The 16,066-nt window shown below is 21.9% G+C and overlaps 1 protein-coding gene across 1 annotated transcript; it reads right to left on the bottom strand.

Moving 5' to 3' along the window:
• Nucleotides 1-307: 307 nt before the first annotated feature.
• Nucleotides 308-2,264, bottom strand: LOC110653422 (two-component response regulator ARR8). Its single transcript, XM_021809048.2, has 5 exons — nucleotides 1,835-2,264; nucleotides 1,588-1,691; nucleotides 1,348-1,425; nucleotides 933-1,003; nucleotides 308-811 (listed from the first exon to the last, which is right to left on the bottom strand). Exons 1-5 carry the CDS (start codon nucleotides 1,935-1,937, stop codon nucleotides 505-507), a joined length of 663 nt encoding a protein of 220 aa, XP_021664740.1. The 5' UTR covers nucleotides 1,938-2,264; the 3' UTR covers nucleotides 308-504.
• Nucleotides 2,265-16,066: the final 13,802 nt, after the last annotated feature.

Below are 16,066 nucleotides of genomic sequence, written 5' to 3'. Positions count from 1 at the left end.
TTTTATTGAAGATAAATCATTCCCTAACCTTTACTTAAAAATAAATATTTAAATCCATTTATTTAAAAAAATAATTTATAAATTAAAATTATTTTTTATTAAAATTATTTTCTATTTTTATTATTTAATTATAATATTAAATTAATGACATATATTTATATATATTTATATTATATATGTACAAGTATTTTTCGTATTTTAATAAAGATTATTAAAATTTAAAAAATAAAAAATAATTTTCTTAATAAAAAAAGTGCCATATTTCAGAAATTTCTCTTCCCTTAGTCCTTTGGATCTAATTAGCAAATTAAAATTGGAATCAAATATCTTCATGTAAAATGTATGAAACAGCTCTTTCTCTACATTCTTATAATTGACCATGTCAACCACCACTAAATTCTACCAGGGAAAAGAGGTCAAAAAGGGGAGGAAGAAAAAAAAAAGATTTTCTGAATTACAGGGAAAAAAATTAATAATAATCATAATAACAGATCTTATGATTTATCAGACAACAGTGGTGATGTCATTGTATCTGGGTCTTGTTCTATCTGGTGAAAGCCCTTCTTCCATTGCCTTTCTCTTGTTATTGTTGGGTGGTTGTTGTTGTTGTGGTGGTGTTGGTGAAAGTGGGGATTGTGGTTGTTGCTGCTGCAGCTGTGACTGAATCTCTGATTTTTCTACTAATTGGATTTCATTACTTTCTTGGTTTTGGGTCTTTACTTTTGTTTTCATCATATGAGGCTTAAGTCTATTCAAATCTGATAATTGCACTGGCTTCAAGAAAAACTCCTCTGCTCCTTCCTGTAAACATCTGTTACCAAATTACAATCAATTAGTCAATTTTATTGTCCCAAAGCCCATATTACAGATTCCTTACTTTTCCCAAAACAAGGTATAGAAAAAATCCAAATCTTGATTTGGTCCTTTTTTACCTTGTGATCCTTGAAGGAACATTCTCAGATGACATTATCACTACTGGTATGTTTCTCAGAGATGAAGATTCCTGCAAAATCAGAGGAAAAGAAAAAAAAAAGTTCCCATAAATCTATTGAGCCAAGAAAAGATTAATGTGCATAAGTCGAGAAAATTTCATGTATTATGATTATGAAATAAACAAAGAGATTTTGTTTGACATTCTCTAGTTAATGGGCAAAGATAGGATCCATCTTGGCAACAACTAAACTAAAGCCTCTTGGAAATGGAAAACCAAAAAAATCCTTTTTTTTCAATTCTCAAAAACAATTTCAATGAAGCAATGTTTCCAATAATAGATATGGATCTTAGTGGGAAAGATTAGAAAAAAGAAAAAAAGAATGGAGACAAGGGAATAGAAAACCAAAAGGATACCTTTATTTTCTTGAGCAAATCATAGCCTGACATGCCAGGCATACAGTAATCTGTAATAATAAGATTCACTTCCACTTCCTGAAAAGCCACAAAAAAAAAACAAACAGGGAATAACAAATCTCAGAAACCCAGGAAGAAAGTTTAGGAAAAATTTTCATAAGAGATGAGGAATTCTGATATATATTGAAACATTTAGAAAAAAAAGTGGTAATAAGAGGGGAAAAAAAGAGGAAAGTGTACCTGATGATTGTTTGGAGAAACAGAAGGTTTTTCAGGGTTGCTTTGGTCATCTTCATGTAAACCCAGAAATTCTAGAGCTTTACTACCAGAATCAACCGTAGTAACTGCAATTATACAACAGAATACGTGAGAATCAGAACCCAATAAAAACAGGAACTAAAAACATGAAACAATGAGACCCATGACTGGAAATTATTTTCTTTTTCTTTTTCTTTACTCTGTTTGATAGGTGGGAAAATAATTGTACCTTGAAATGATGAGATCTTGAGGAGCCTCTCAATGAGCTTCCTATCTATTAAGCTGTCATCAACAGCTAAAACATGAAACTTAGAGTCTGCTGCTATGGACATTGCAACAAATTGAAGATCCAAAATACTACCGAAGAAGAACAAGAATAAGAATTCTTTAGTTTCTGTTCCTATGAAACCAAGGTGGAGATGTAGAGGAGAAGAAGAGATAGGGGAGAACTTTTTTCTGTATTGAAATGAGACCCAATAAAATCCACACCCAACAAAGCAACACCCGACTAGATTGCTTTACAAATTTTGCAAAATTTCCAATATGATTATAATAGAACAGAATTAGAGGGGAAGCAATGAAAACAAAAAACAAATAATAAAAGAATATTAAAAAAAAAAAGAAAAGAGAAAACAAATCTTTATGGGAAATGTTAAGGAGAGGAGGGAGGTGGTGAGTTTATATATATATATATATATATATAAAAAAATTAAAAAAAAGAAAATTCACTATTTAATTTTAAATTTTAATTAATATTATTTTAAACATTAAACGAACTATTTAATATATTTTATTAAATATTTTTATTAATTTAAGTTAAAAGATAAATATATTTTTTATTTAATTAAAAAAATTTATTATTTATCTCTTAGAATTTGGCTCAAAATATAGAGGTTAAATTATTTAATTTTTAAAATATATTAATTAAATGATAATATTATTAAAATTTAAAAATTAAATAATAAATTTTTTTTAATTAAATAAAAGTATATTTATATTTTTATTCAGATTAATGATAATATTGAATGATATAACCTTTAATTTTTTATAAAAATATAAATAAAAGATTAAATTAATTAATTTTTATATATAAAAAAATTAAATTATAATATTAATCAAAATTTAATAAATAAATAATAAATTAGCAAAAAAATAAGAAAGAAAAGAATGGGGGAATAGGAAGTTTTGGATGAAAGCAAAAGGAAAAGAGAGGGAGAGGGAGAGGGAGAGGGAGAGGGAGTTGGGACCCATCAAAATCCCCCCAAGAGATACAGGTGATGTAAGCAGAGTTGCCTTTTTTCTCCCTAATGTGAAATCATGTGGCGCTTACCATATCTTGAGCAGGTGGATAGTGGGGGTGGCCAAATTTCTCTCTTGATTCCCTTTTCCTTTTAAGATTTGCTTCCCATGCCCATCCATCCATCCATACTCTCTCTTTCATCATTCATCTTTACATTTTATTTTTATTTTTTATTTATTTTTTTTATCCTTTAACTCATTGGAGTTAAAAACATTCATTACTAGTTTCATGATTATTTTTTTTTAACATAAAAATGGCAGTTTAGGTAGTTTGCTTAATCCCCTCCTAATATTTTGTATATAAAAAGCATTAACTAAGCCTAGTTTAAATGTGCATTTTAGCTTAACTCTATAAAGATGAAATTATTTAGATTAATTTAACTTAATATGATAGTTTAAAATTTTCAAAGCACTGTTATAAAAAAAAATTAGATTCATCCAACGGTTGATCTAGATATAAAATCAAATTAATTCTTTAATTGAATGGAATAAGAAAATGATTAAAAAAAATTAAATGACTCGATGGTTGATTCAGTAATTCGTGCGATTCAATGATGTGATCCAATGATTTTATTGACTCGAGCAGTCATGATTTGTAAATTAATTTTTTAAAATATTAATAATAATAACATTTTAATATTTAAAACTTAAATTTATTTTGAGTTAATAAATGAGATGCTATTTAATTATTATCTTTTTTTATTTATAATACTACAATATGTTTTATAAAATGATATATTTATTTTTTTTTAATTTAATATATAATTAATATTTTTAAATGTATGAAGACAATTACTCATTTATAAAAATATTTTAAATTCATATATTGCTTATAGATGTTGAATAAAAAAAAATAAAAATACTTAAAATTTGATTTTTTTTAAATATTTTTATATAAAATTTAAAAATATTATTTAGATGTATGTAAATATAATTTGATAAATATTGAAAGTTTGATTTAAAAATAAAAATGAATTCATTGACTTTATTTATTTATATTATTTAATTAATTTTTAATAACTTATTAATTGAATATTGATCTACTGATTGAATCAGTGACCATCAACCCCATCCCTCTGTTTGATCACGTTTTGAATTGGATTTAATAATTACAATTCAAAAATTAAATGTTATTTTAAAATTACTTTTTTAAACTATATTTGAAAGATTTTTTTTCTTTAGAAAAAATAAAATTTTGGTGATATCATAAAAATTTTGTTAAAAATTAAAAATTTTAATATCAATATTATTTTCTAAATTTGAATTTATTTCAAATTTAATTATATATTATTTTAATATATAAAAAAATATTTACTCGCAATTAATAAATCAAATAAGAACTACCAATGATAAAAGTCCTTGTATTATTTATTTATTAATAAATATAAAGCATCCATTAATTATCACGAGATGGGAACATTGCTTTGAAACTAGTTCATAGGAACAAATTGTTCTAGAACAAACTGTCACCAAACGCTTTCTTTGTTTTCATCAAGTGTTAAACGCCCAAGGGATAAGCTTGGACTATTTTATATATATATATATATATATATATATATATATATATATATATATATATATATACTTTGAATTATTATATTCGATAGAAAAAATTAAAAAGTATTAAATTATTAATCATTAAATTAAAAAAAAAATTAGATTATATTTAGTAGAACGTATTATAATGTGATGTGAGTGGTAGAAATTGATCAAAATATTTGAAGGGTCAAACGAAATTTAAAAAAAAAATTAATTAATTAATTAATTATATACAATCATATTTAAAAAAATGTTATATTTTTAAAATATTTTGTGTAGAATTATTGCTATTCTAAATTATTACACTTAAATAATAATAATAATAATAATAATAATAATAATTTTATAAAGTTATTAATTCAATCAATTTTATTTACTAATTTATTAAAAAAATTTAATAAAAAATATTTTAAAATAAAGTAAAAAAATAAAATAAACTTTTTTATTTTAAATTGAAAATGAATATTAATGAATAACATATATTTATTAATTAAATTAATATCAAATAATAAATAATGTTTAATTATGATTTATACTGAACAATTGACTTTATATATAATTTCAAATAAAAAATTTAAATATTTAAATAAATATTTATATTTTAAAAATAACTTTAAAAAATTTTAAATAAAAAATTTCAAAAGGTTGGATTTAACTAGTCTTCGTGAAGATTTATCATTGTGCAATGTAATCAATTATATAATAAAATTAAAATTATAAATTTTTATACTTTCAATTAAGGGTAAATAAGTTCAAAATTAAATTTTAGATTAAATAAGCATATATACTTTTTTTTATTAAGCTTAAATAAGTCATCATTAAATAAAATATTATTTTTCTTAATTTTAAATATTAAAAATATTTTATTGTTTTTAATTAAAATAAAATTCAAAAAAAGAAATTAAAGAACATAATAAACAAAAATGATTTAATATAAAAATTATTATCTTTAATATTTTATTACTAAAAAAATTAGATAAAATAATATATTTTTTTCAATTTTAATTAAATATTTTATCTTTATATCTCTCAAAATTTAATTTTAAATTTATTTAATCTGGACTGAAATGATATAGGCTTATTTAATTTTTTTTTTTTTTAAATAAATGAGAGAAAAGAGAGCCTGTCTTTGTTATGCAATTGAATGAACACACATCCAAGAGTAATGGTTAATGAAGTATTAACATATTTTGGTACAACCAAAGTTACCACGGAACTCCAGTCTAGTCTATGGGATCTAGAGTTCAATAATATATATATATATATATATATATTAGTATTTTAAAAATCTTGAAGGTGAATTAGGGTAAATAATTTTTATTTTTATTTTTATTTTTATAAATAAATATAATAACAATATTAATGAACTCCAACAATCAAGTAAAATGGAAAATTATTAATTATAAATAATTTTTTCATTAAAATTTAATTGAGATTCGAACAAAAGTTTATAATTTTAAAATTATTTAATCAAACTTTATTGATTAAATAAATATAAAAATAAATATAAAATCCAAATGAAAAGCGATTCCATTTTCCAATTATTTCACCTAAAATACAGTAAAAAAAAAGCTACCCAAATCCAAATGAAACTTGACCATTACTTTTTCCAAGAAATTACTTAAAAGAGACCTCTTAGCCCAATTCAAGATTCTTACGTTGAAACTTGATCCTTTTTCTCACCTAAATTTCTTCAAAAGGAAACAAAAAAAAATCACAAAATGGGTGAAAGAATCCATAGTATTGACCCTCTAGAAAATAGAACTAGAAGATCATATTGTTGATGAAGATGTCTCGTCTACATCAAATATATATATGTATATATAATCTTTGTGATTAGACCCATAAAATATTTGTATGGGTTGTTGTGATGTTTAATTCCCGACTACAAGATAAAAGGCCAATCACCCTAAAAGAAAATAAATAAATAAAGCAGACTTTTTCACTGTTGAATTCTTGACTCTGTCTCTCTCTCTCTCTTTCTTTCCCTTTGATTGCTGATTTTGATCATGTAAAAGTTTTGACAATCCGCGTTTAACTTAAGCTTCTTCCTATAATTACTCTTTCCTAACTTTTCAAAAGCAGATTTATGTTTCTACATTTTTGTCAACACAGCTATCCCTTTATTAGGATTATTTAGCTTTAACTCCATAATATTAGAATAGTCTCAAGAACTGCAAAGTCTCGAGTTTGAGTCCTAATCAAAATTAATTATATTAAAAAAAAATTTGCGTCAGTTATCATTTTTAACCAAATTTTTTAATTTTATCAATTTAATCATGAATTTTTTATATTATATTTTTTAACAATAAATTTAATTAAAAATAATTAATTTTATCAATTGACATATTATTCAAATCTTTTCATTTATCTATTATAAGTTTTAGCTAATCTATTTAATTTTATTAATTTGTTCAATAATTTTAATATTTTCATTAATTGTAACAAACTTTCTATTGATAAAAAAAATATAATAAATAAGCAATAATCTACTATTATTATCTTAATTTTAATTTTTTTTTCTCTCTTTATACTATTCTTTTAATTACATTTTTCTCATCATTTTATCTCAAATTTAAGGCCTAACAAATAAAAAATTCAAATGTTTAAATATAAAATATTAATAAATAATGTAATAAAAATAAATATAATTATAACTTCCAAAACAATAAGAATTTGATTCAACAAAATAATATTTTTATTTGATTTATTTGAGAATAATTGCTAAAATGATAAAAAAAAATGATTGACTAATATTAATAATGTTGAAAAATAATTCATTTTTTTTATCAACTAAATCATCTACGTAAATTACTAAAATTAAAATTAATGTGAAAATTTAAAACTAAATTAATAAAATTAAAAAATTTTACTAGTTTAATTTTTTTTTAATCATTTAACTTTTTTTTATTATTATTATTGAGGAGAAAATTTTACATAGAGCAAATTTAAATCCTGACACCCACTCTTATAATAATTTAACTTTATCGCTAATTAAGTCACCTATTTATATTTTAAATAATTAATTTTCATTATTAGTTGAATGTAGATGGTAGTTGAAAAAGACGAGTGGTTCGATCTTCTGTGATGGCCTGATTCGAGATGGTTCAGGTAACTGGTGTGGTGGTTTCGCTAGATCTCTGAGTTCTCTGTATTAGGTGCAGAATTGAAGGGCTTATAGAGGGTTACAATGCCATTTATTTATTTATTTATTTATTTATTTATTTTATTAAAGATAACAAACTCAGAGTTATAGCAATTTTATTAAAACTCGTTAACCCTTATAAACTCATACACACCCATCCACAATCCATCATGAAGAGCCATGTGAATGCAATTTGCCATTTGGTTTTTCGACAGTTGATTGTTAAGAGTGATGGCTTCCTATTGTTCATGGCAAGACTTGGCTCTGGATGTTCTGATATTTAATGGTTTTTCTATTAATATTAATAATAATAATAATAATAATAATTTTTTTCAGTTAAATTAAGCTTATGTTTATTTTGAAAAAAATATTTTTTTATATTTTTTAATGTTTAAGATATTGAAAAAAAATAAATTAATAAAAAAATATTTTTTTAATAAAATAAAATTAAGTCATTTAAAAAAAATAATTTTCACTTTTAAAAAAATTGATAATCTTATTAAAATATAAAAATATTTATATACACATAATATAAATAAATACTATTAATTTAATATTATACCAAAAAAAATATTTTAATAAAAAATATTTTTTATATAAAATATTTTTTATATATAAATTATTTTTAAAAATAAACGAACATATTTTATAGTAAGGCAAATTGGCGTAAAAATTGAGTGGCAATTTTTATTTTTATTTATTTTTTTATCAAATTTTGGGTGGCATATTTTTAATATTTCTTTAAATTTATTTTTATTATTGCAGTATGATCTTGTCGGCATTTCTGTTATTTATAATTTGATAATCTTCTAAGCTTTCTTCCTGTTCTTACAAAAAAGATTTCATTCTCACTTTTAGTATTGCAGGTAAGCATGTTTAATGAGTGGGCTACGCGGAGTTCGAATCTGCCCAGCCAAAAGGTCTCATCATAAGCTCCACCAAATTATCCAATAAAAATTTTAAAAAATATATATATTAAATATATATATTATTAAATATTAAAAGTATATATTTATTAAAAAAAAACCTTAATTTTTATTTGAAAAAATTAAATTTTAAATTTTAAAAAAATCTCAAATACCATCAAATTTTATCAAATAAAACAATAAAAATTATGCCTAATTTAATTTAATAATTAAAGACACGTACTCACTTGACAGATATAGTCAATATTGATATATCAAAAATCATAAAAGAACATGTAGTATACGAAAGTAATCATATGTAATTTTACAAGGCATGCAATAATGATCCGTAATTAGAGCCGCCTTTTTCTCTCTCTTTTCTTTTCAAAGAATATTTTTTAAGTTATTGCTAATCATTTTCTCTAAATAGTTTTATTGCTAACCATTTTCTCTAAATAATTTTATTTTAGTAGTATTAGAATTGTTGATAAAATTATAAATTTTAATTTTAATAAAAATTAATTATATAAAATATTATTTTTAATAAAATATAATATTTTTATTTTTTTCTCATTTAATATAATTTTTTTTATTAAAGATAAAACACACGATTTAATAACAGAACTTGATCACTATTAAAATTATGTCAATTTTAATGGAATCATTATTTTCATATAGCTCACATTTATAAATACTTCATAATCGATATGAGATCCCAAAAAATCAATTCACCGATAAATAAACCTTCTTTAATTTTGTTTGAATGGAAATTTTATTATCTTTAAATAAAAGCTATTTTATTTGAAATAATGTTAAATTTTTACTTTTCAACCCAATTAATACAAAACTCGACGGGGAGCTAATTGAGTTGAATTGGACATATAGGGGCAAATTGAGCATTATTTTTATTTTATTTTTTAAAAACTTTTGATTTTTGAGAAATAAATTGACTTTGATATTTATTTAAATTTTATAATTCGATATAATTTCTTAAATTTGTTTTAAAGTATTAAATGAATGAATTTTCAAAATGATAGATCACCTATTGTGGTGAGAATTCTAATGAATTGAAAGATGTATTATTATCTAAGAATTTTCATAATGAAAACATTATCATGGTTTCAAGGTTGAACTAATTAAAAAAGATATAAGAGTCAATCAATTAAAAGCAAAGAAATTATTATTTATTGATTAAAATTCCTTATTAAGAGATTCGTCTACTATGGAAATCAATCATTTGGGTTTGTGGGGAACCTAAATTAGACTTTGTGGCAAAATGTATACTTCACTCAATGATACTCTATCACTATTTAACTTTACGATTTTTTATAAATTTAATTTAAAAATCATTCAATTTTGATATTTTTTGTATTTTATATTATTATACTCTTACTCAAATAATAAAACAAAATACTTAACAACTTTATAATAAAAAAAAATCTTAGCAACAAAAAAATAAAATATATTTAAAAATTATTGAAAAAAAATACAAAAAGGTAAAGGGAGGCAATCCGCTCAACTCAACTAAACTTTTATCTCAAAAATTTGGGGTCGGCTATATGGATTCGCTTTCTCCACTCTAAATGATTTTTGGTTAAATCATCAGAAATGTGTAATGCTTATAGATCATGTTATACTACTCTCATCCAGTCAATTTAGGTCTACCTCTTTTTTTCTTTTTATCCTCTAACCTAATGTTCTCTACTTGTCTAACTGGAGCCTCCGTATATCTATGCTTCACATGATCAAACCACCTCAATCTCCTTTCTCTCAACTTATCTTCAATTGACACCACTCTTACCTTTTCTCTAATACTCTCATTACGGATTTTATCTAATCTATTATGGCCATTCATCCATCCTAACATTCTCAATCTGCTAAATAAAATAATTTTTTTTTAAATATGCTTCAATCGGATTAGAGCACCAATTTCGGTCTAATTCATGAAGAAGGGATGATGATATGCCCCACCAAGCAGTTTCAAATTGATTTGGAACCTTAGAACCATTAGCTGATTCTGATCCGATTTTGATTGATTCAGCTTTTATCCAATTTTAAATTTGAACCGACCCGTAATCAAATCTATTACAAGATATGATTCTTTGTCGAAACCGTGTTCTTTGGAATTTGTTAAATGTCAATGTCTTGAAGGTGGCAAACGGTTCGATTTGGGTTGTTTGGATTCATCGTTTTTTCGTTGGGTTAGTCGTTTCATTTTGTATGATATGTTGATTAGAGTTCACTGTCGAATCATATAAAATAAATAAAATCATATTCGAGTTAATTTATGGGAGTAGATTATTAAATTAATCTTTAATTTTCTAATTTTTTAAACTTTTATACATATTAAAATAAAATACATTTCAGTTTGTATTTGATAAATTTGGCTTGAGTAAAAATTTATCACATCCAATCAAAATGTGAGCGTGAGAAATTATTAGATGCATTCGGTGTATATGTATTATCTCTCACAATCATATGGAATTCACTCTTTATATTATAAAAATGACTCACTTTTTTACGAGAGAGGGAGAACTATTTTTTAGTGCTCTCAATATATCTAATAATTAGTCTATGTGCATTAAATATTTTTATACACTTATTGATAATCTGTTTTCATCTTACATACTATCTTCTTATTAGCCTAACTATTAAATCATAATATTTTTATAGCCCACTAATTAAAATATATGATTTTAAAGGATTCAATTTAATTAATTTTTTTTATTAATTTTTATATTAAAAAATTATTTTTTTAATTTAAAAAAAAATTATTTTTAAAATAAATAAAATTCATATACTATTATATGAAAATTCTTTTAAATTATTATTTTTCAAATGATTTATTACAGGGTGGTTCGATGAAACAATTTGGGTGAACATGTGCACCTCGGGCACGTCTGCAAAATTTCATTTTTCAGCTGTTTATAATAATGGTAAAATAAAAAGGTTAGAATCACATCAAGTTCTTTTTAATAGAAAATTTTATAATTCATTAATAATCATCATAAAAAATAATTTTTATTTAAAAATAATTTGAATAAAATAGAATAATTTTACAAATATTAAATAATCTTTTTTTTTTATGTTGAATGATTAAAAAAATTTTTTTTATAACATTTGAAAATTTACTACATTTCTAACAGTATAAGAGTTTAGATCACTAATCATCAATGAAAGAACATATCACATCACAAAGTTTTTTTATAAAAATTCATTATAAATTTTAAATGAAAACAAGTCAATAATCGATGTTATATTTTAAATTATTAAAAAACTCATTAAATATAGTAAAAAATAATAATAAAAAAAACTTCGTTAAGAGGAAAAAACATAACCCTGATAATTGGAAGAGTAAGATCCTAATATTTAAAAAAAAAAAAAAAAAAAAAAACCTTAAGTGTATTCTTAACAAACGCCAATTTAATATGGGTTATAGAGGTGTAATGTTTGGCTTCACATTAAAAATCTTATTATAGAATTGTCCAACTGCCCCATCACTCACTTCTATAACTTTACTGTTGAAAATAATTTCAAAAACTACTAACATTTAGTTGGTAAATCTCTCTCTCCCTCTTTTTCTTTTAATTTATATAATTTTGATTCAAATTTAAATTTAAAAGATTATTGATAAATAAAAAATATCTTTTGTTTAGAAAATAAATAGTTAGCATTGTAATATTGTTTTTTCTATAAATTTTCTCTTCACATAAATAATAAAAAAAAAGAAAATTTACAATTTGATCCCTTGATTTTGCTTATATTACACTTTAGTCCTTGAATTTTGAAAAATTAATTATTTAATCCTTAAGTTTTACATTATATTATACTTTAATCTCTATATTTTGAAAAATAAATTATGTAGTCCCTTTAATTTTAATATACGGATAATTTAGTTCTCGTAATTTTAATATTTGTAATAATTTTATCTATTAATAGAAAGACTAAATTGTTCTGTATATTAAAATTATAGAGATTAAAATATAATATAGTATATATAATTCAAAGACTAAATAATTAATCTCTTAAAATTCATATATTAAAATAAAATTTGGTACAAAATTTAGGGATTAAATAATTAATCTCTTAAAATTTATAAATTAAAGTGCAATAGAGCAAAATCTAGGGATCAAATTGTAAATTTTCATAAGTAATAACAACAAAGTAATCATTATTCATAATGATGATTTGATTAATGATGATTATGAAATTATGTATAGATATATATAAGTGAAGAGAATTGGCTGGATTCCCACATAAATGAGAAATGGGAAATGGAGACTTAGGTATGAAAACAATGACTCTTATGAAATCACATTTGGAGTGAATTCACACGCACAAAATATAACTGTCTCACCAAATCAAATCTTGTTGTAATCAATTGCCCATCTTTATTTATGGGTTTCCATTGACCTCTTTCATTATATATATATATATATATATACAAAGATCAAGATCTAATAAGTGGGTGAGAAAATCATTAGATCTTTCCATTTTCTCATCAACTTTTAATCACATTCAAATTACAATATGTCCAAAACTTGCAAAATTTGGTGCCACTTCTTTCTCATTCTACCTCCTTTCTTTTTACTAAGAATTGTATAATTTTAATATATATATATATATATTTTTTAATTTTAATATATAAAATAATATGATATTTTAAATTTTATTTTTATTATTTTTATTTATTAAATTTTTTAATAAAAATTTCATAATAAAAATAATTAAAATTTAACTATATATATATATATATGTTAATATATCGTAAGTTACTTTATAATAATAACTACTTATTATAGTATTAATAGGGCAAATATTAAATAATTTATAACTTATATATAATAAAGAATATCACATGATAATACTATGAAAGAGAATATCACGTAGCAATATTATAAAAGAGCATGCTGTGTAGCATTCTCTTCGGATTACCTTCCTGTCTTATGTATAAATATATATAGATTTGTCACTTTTTAAAAGCTTTATCCAAAATTATCTGTCACTTCAAAAATTAAGGTATATTAATTAATTTTTTTAATGTTGCATTTATTTCTACTAAGTATAATAATTATATTTACAATTTTCTATATATTAAGTAAAATAAATGATAATTTAATTAAATTGAAAAAAAAATTATTGTAAATAAGTGATTTAATTGTTTTTTAATTACTATGCAAAAACCTTAAAACGACATATAAAAATAGGTGGAGATAGTATTAAACTTTTTATCTTAAAAAAAAATTGAAGATAGAATTTTATCTTCACATTCAATTAAAATCCTTCAATTTGTAATATTTTTTTAGGGATAATGGCAAAAAAATCTCAAAATTTTACTTCTTTTACAATGGCATCCTTTTTTTAAAATAATTATACCCTGAATTATTGATAACAATACAATTATACCTGCCGTTATCCACGCCATTAAAAATAAATACAACTATTACCCTAGCTATTATCCAACGGTGTGAAATTATTAAAAAAAAAATTATGATACAATTTGAGTTTTTTTTTTTTACCATTTCCTTTTTTTTTTATATGGGTAAACTCTTATAAAATTGACGTGTAATTTCATTATACTTTTATATGTTTATATAGAAAACTATTTTTTTTTTATAATATATGCTATTTTTAAAAAAATTATAAAGTGAATCAAATATAAAAGTAATGATCATATTTAAAAGTGTTATTTTAAAAATATAATTTCTTATTATAATTTTTTCCAACCTATATAATTACTTTATAGTGCAAGGCAAAACTGAGAGGTTCAATGGTAAGCAATTACTCCAAAGATTAAGAATTTAAATTCTATTTATCATAGCAGTGATATGTTTTTATTTATTATTATGTTTTAACAAAAATAGAAAAATGTTTCATTAATCGAAAATAGAATAAAAAGTGAAGTGTAAATCAATATATTATATTTTTATAAAATTACTTATATAAAAAATTTAAAAATTTAAAAATATTTATAGAGCATGTAAATTTGCTAATAGACAAATTTTACACTTTATTGTTTCACTATTATTTTTTTTTAGCTCTACCAAATAATATTCAAATTTGGATCACCTACTGAATAAATGATATGCATGTCTCGTAGCACGCACTTCTTAAAAATATATATATATATATAATAATTAAAAAAAAAAAAAACATATCTCAAGATCAACCAACCATAGAGATCTAAATTTGTACGAAGTATTTGAATTTTTTCATTTTTTAATCAAGCATATGAATGGATAAAATTATTACTGTTATATGAATTCTATTATGTTCCTTTACATGCAATTTTAGTTGGGATAAACTAATCTAAATTTAACAATGAATGGGTATCGCGGGTTTGGATCGTTGTTTTGAATTATTAATTATTAAGATTTTATTTTTTTAATTGAGTCAAATCAAGCCGCTATATAGGAATAAAAATTTTATTAAAATTATCATAATTTTAACAATAATTCATTTATATCACTAATTTGTATTTTATTTATCGATAAAATAAATAGATAAATTAAGTCGTTATAAATTACTTAGATTACATATGAATTCTAAGATTTGAATTTGAAATTTAGAGTTCAAATGTTTGATTTAAAATTTAGAACTTGAAATTCATAAATTTAAAAATCTTTTACTTTGACTAATGAAAAGAAATTTCATTGAAGTGCCTATAAATTATGATATCATATAAAACTAATACATTATATTATAATGGGATGAATTTGAAAAAATAAGGTAAAAGTAGTTATTTTAAATCTCTTTAAGCTTGTCATCAATATATATGATTTGGACCACATCCAAATTTATTTTCATTTAGAATATTCATAAAATGTATTTAATCCAAATTCAAATCTGGTCAAATCTCTCAATCCAAATGTAGCATTAAATTATATCATATAAAATTTACCCGCAATCATTCAACTTTGTTAATTATTTCATTTTAGTTATTATATTTTAATTTATTCTAATAAAATCAATTATCTTTTATTTTTTGTTAACTAGCGGCCACTCAAATCAGAATTTGATAAAATCTCCGATAAATCTCTTATGTTGCATGTCTTATGTCATTTTAAATTTTATATATATATATATATATATATATATATATATATATATATATATATATTTGCCAATTCAAATTAACATTTCTTTTTTCTTTGTTTTTTTTCTAAAAATAGAAATTAGTAAATATAATAAGTAGCATGGAGGTAAAACTTTTTTCTTTCTTTCTTTGATTTTTTAATCTGACTTGGCAAAGAGATAAATTGTTTATGATTTAAAGTTAAGTAAGGCACGCCGTAGAGTTTCACTAAAGATTTTACACGATTTGGTATGAGTGACCACTAGTAAAAAGGAAAAAGAAAATATAATAATTTTATTGAAATAAAATTAAAATATAATAATTAAAATGAAACAATTAACAAAGTTGAGTAAATATGTATCGCTATAAAAATCTTTCAAATTAAATTCTATTATAGTAATGACTTAATCCAAGTAGAATTTAGAGAGTTATTTTCTTAATTTGGATGGATAATTATTTCTCATATAAAATAGAACTCTTATTGCAATGTTATTTCTA

This window comes from Hevea brasiliensis, chromosome 5 (assembly GCF_030052815.1).
Source record: "Hevea brasiliensis isolate MT/VB/25A 57/8 chromosome 5, ASM3005281v1, whole genome shotgun sequence".
NCBI classification, from domain to species: domain Eukaryota; kingdom Viridiplantae; phylum Streptophyta; class Magnoliopsida; order Malpighiales; family Euphorbiaceae; genus Hevea; species Hevea brasiliensis.
This window is presented reverse-complemented; position numbering and strand designations above follow the sequence as displayed.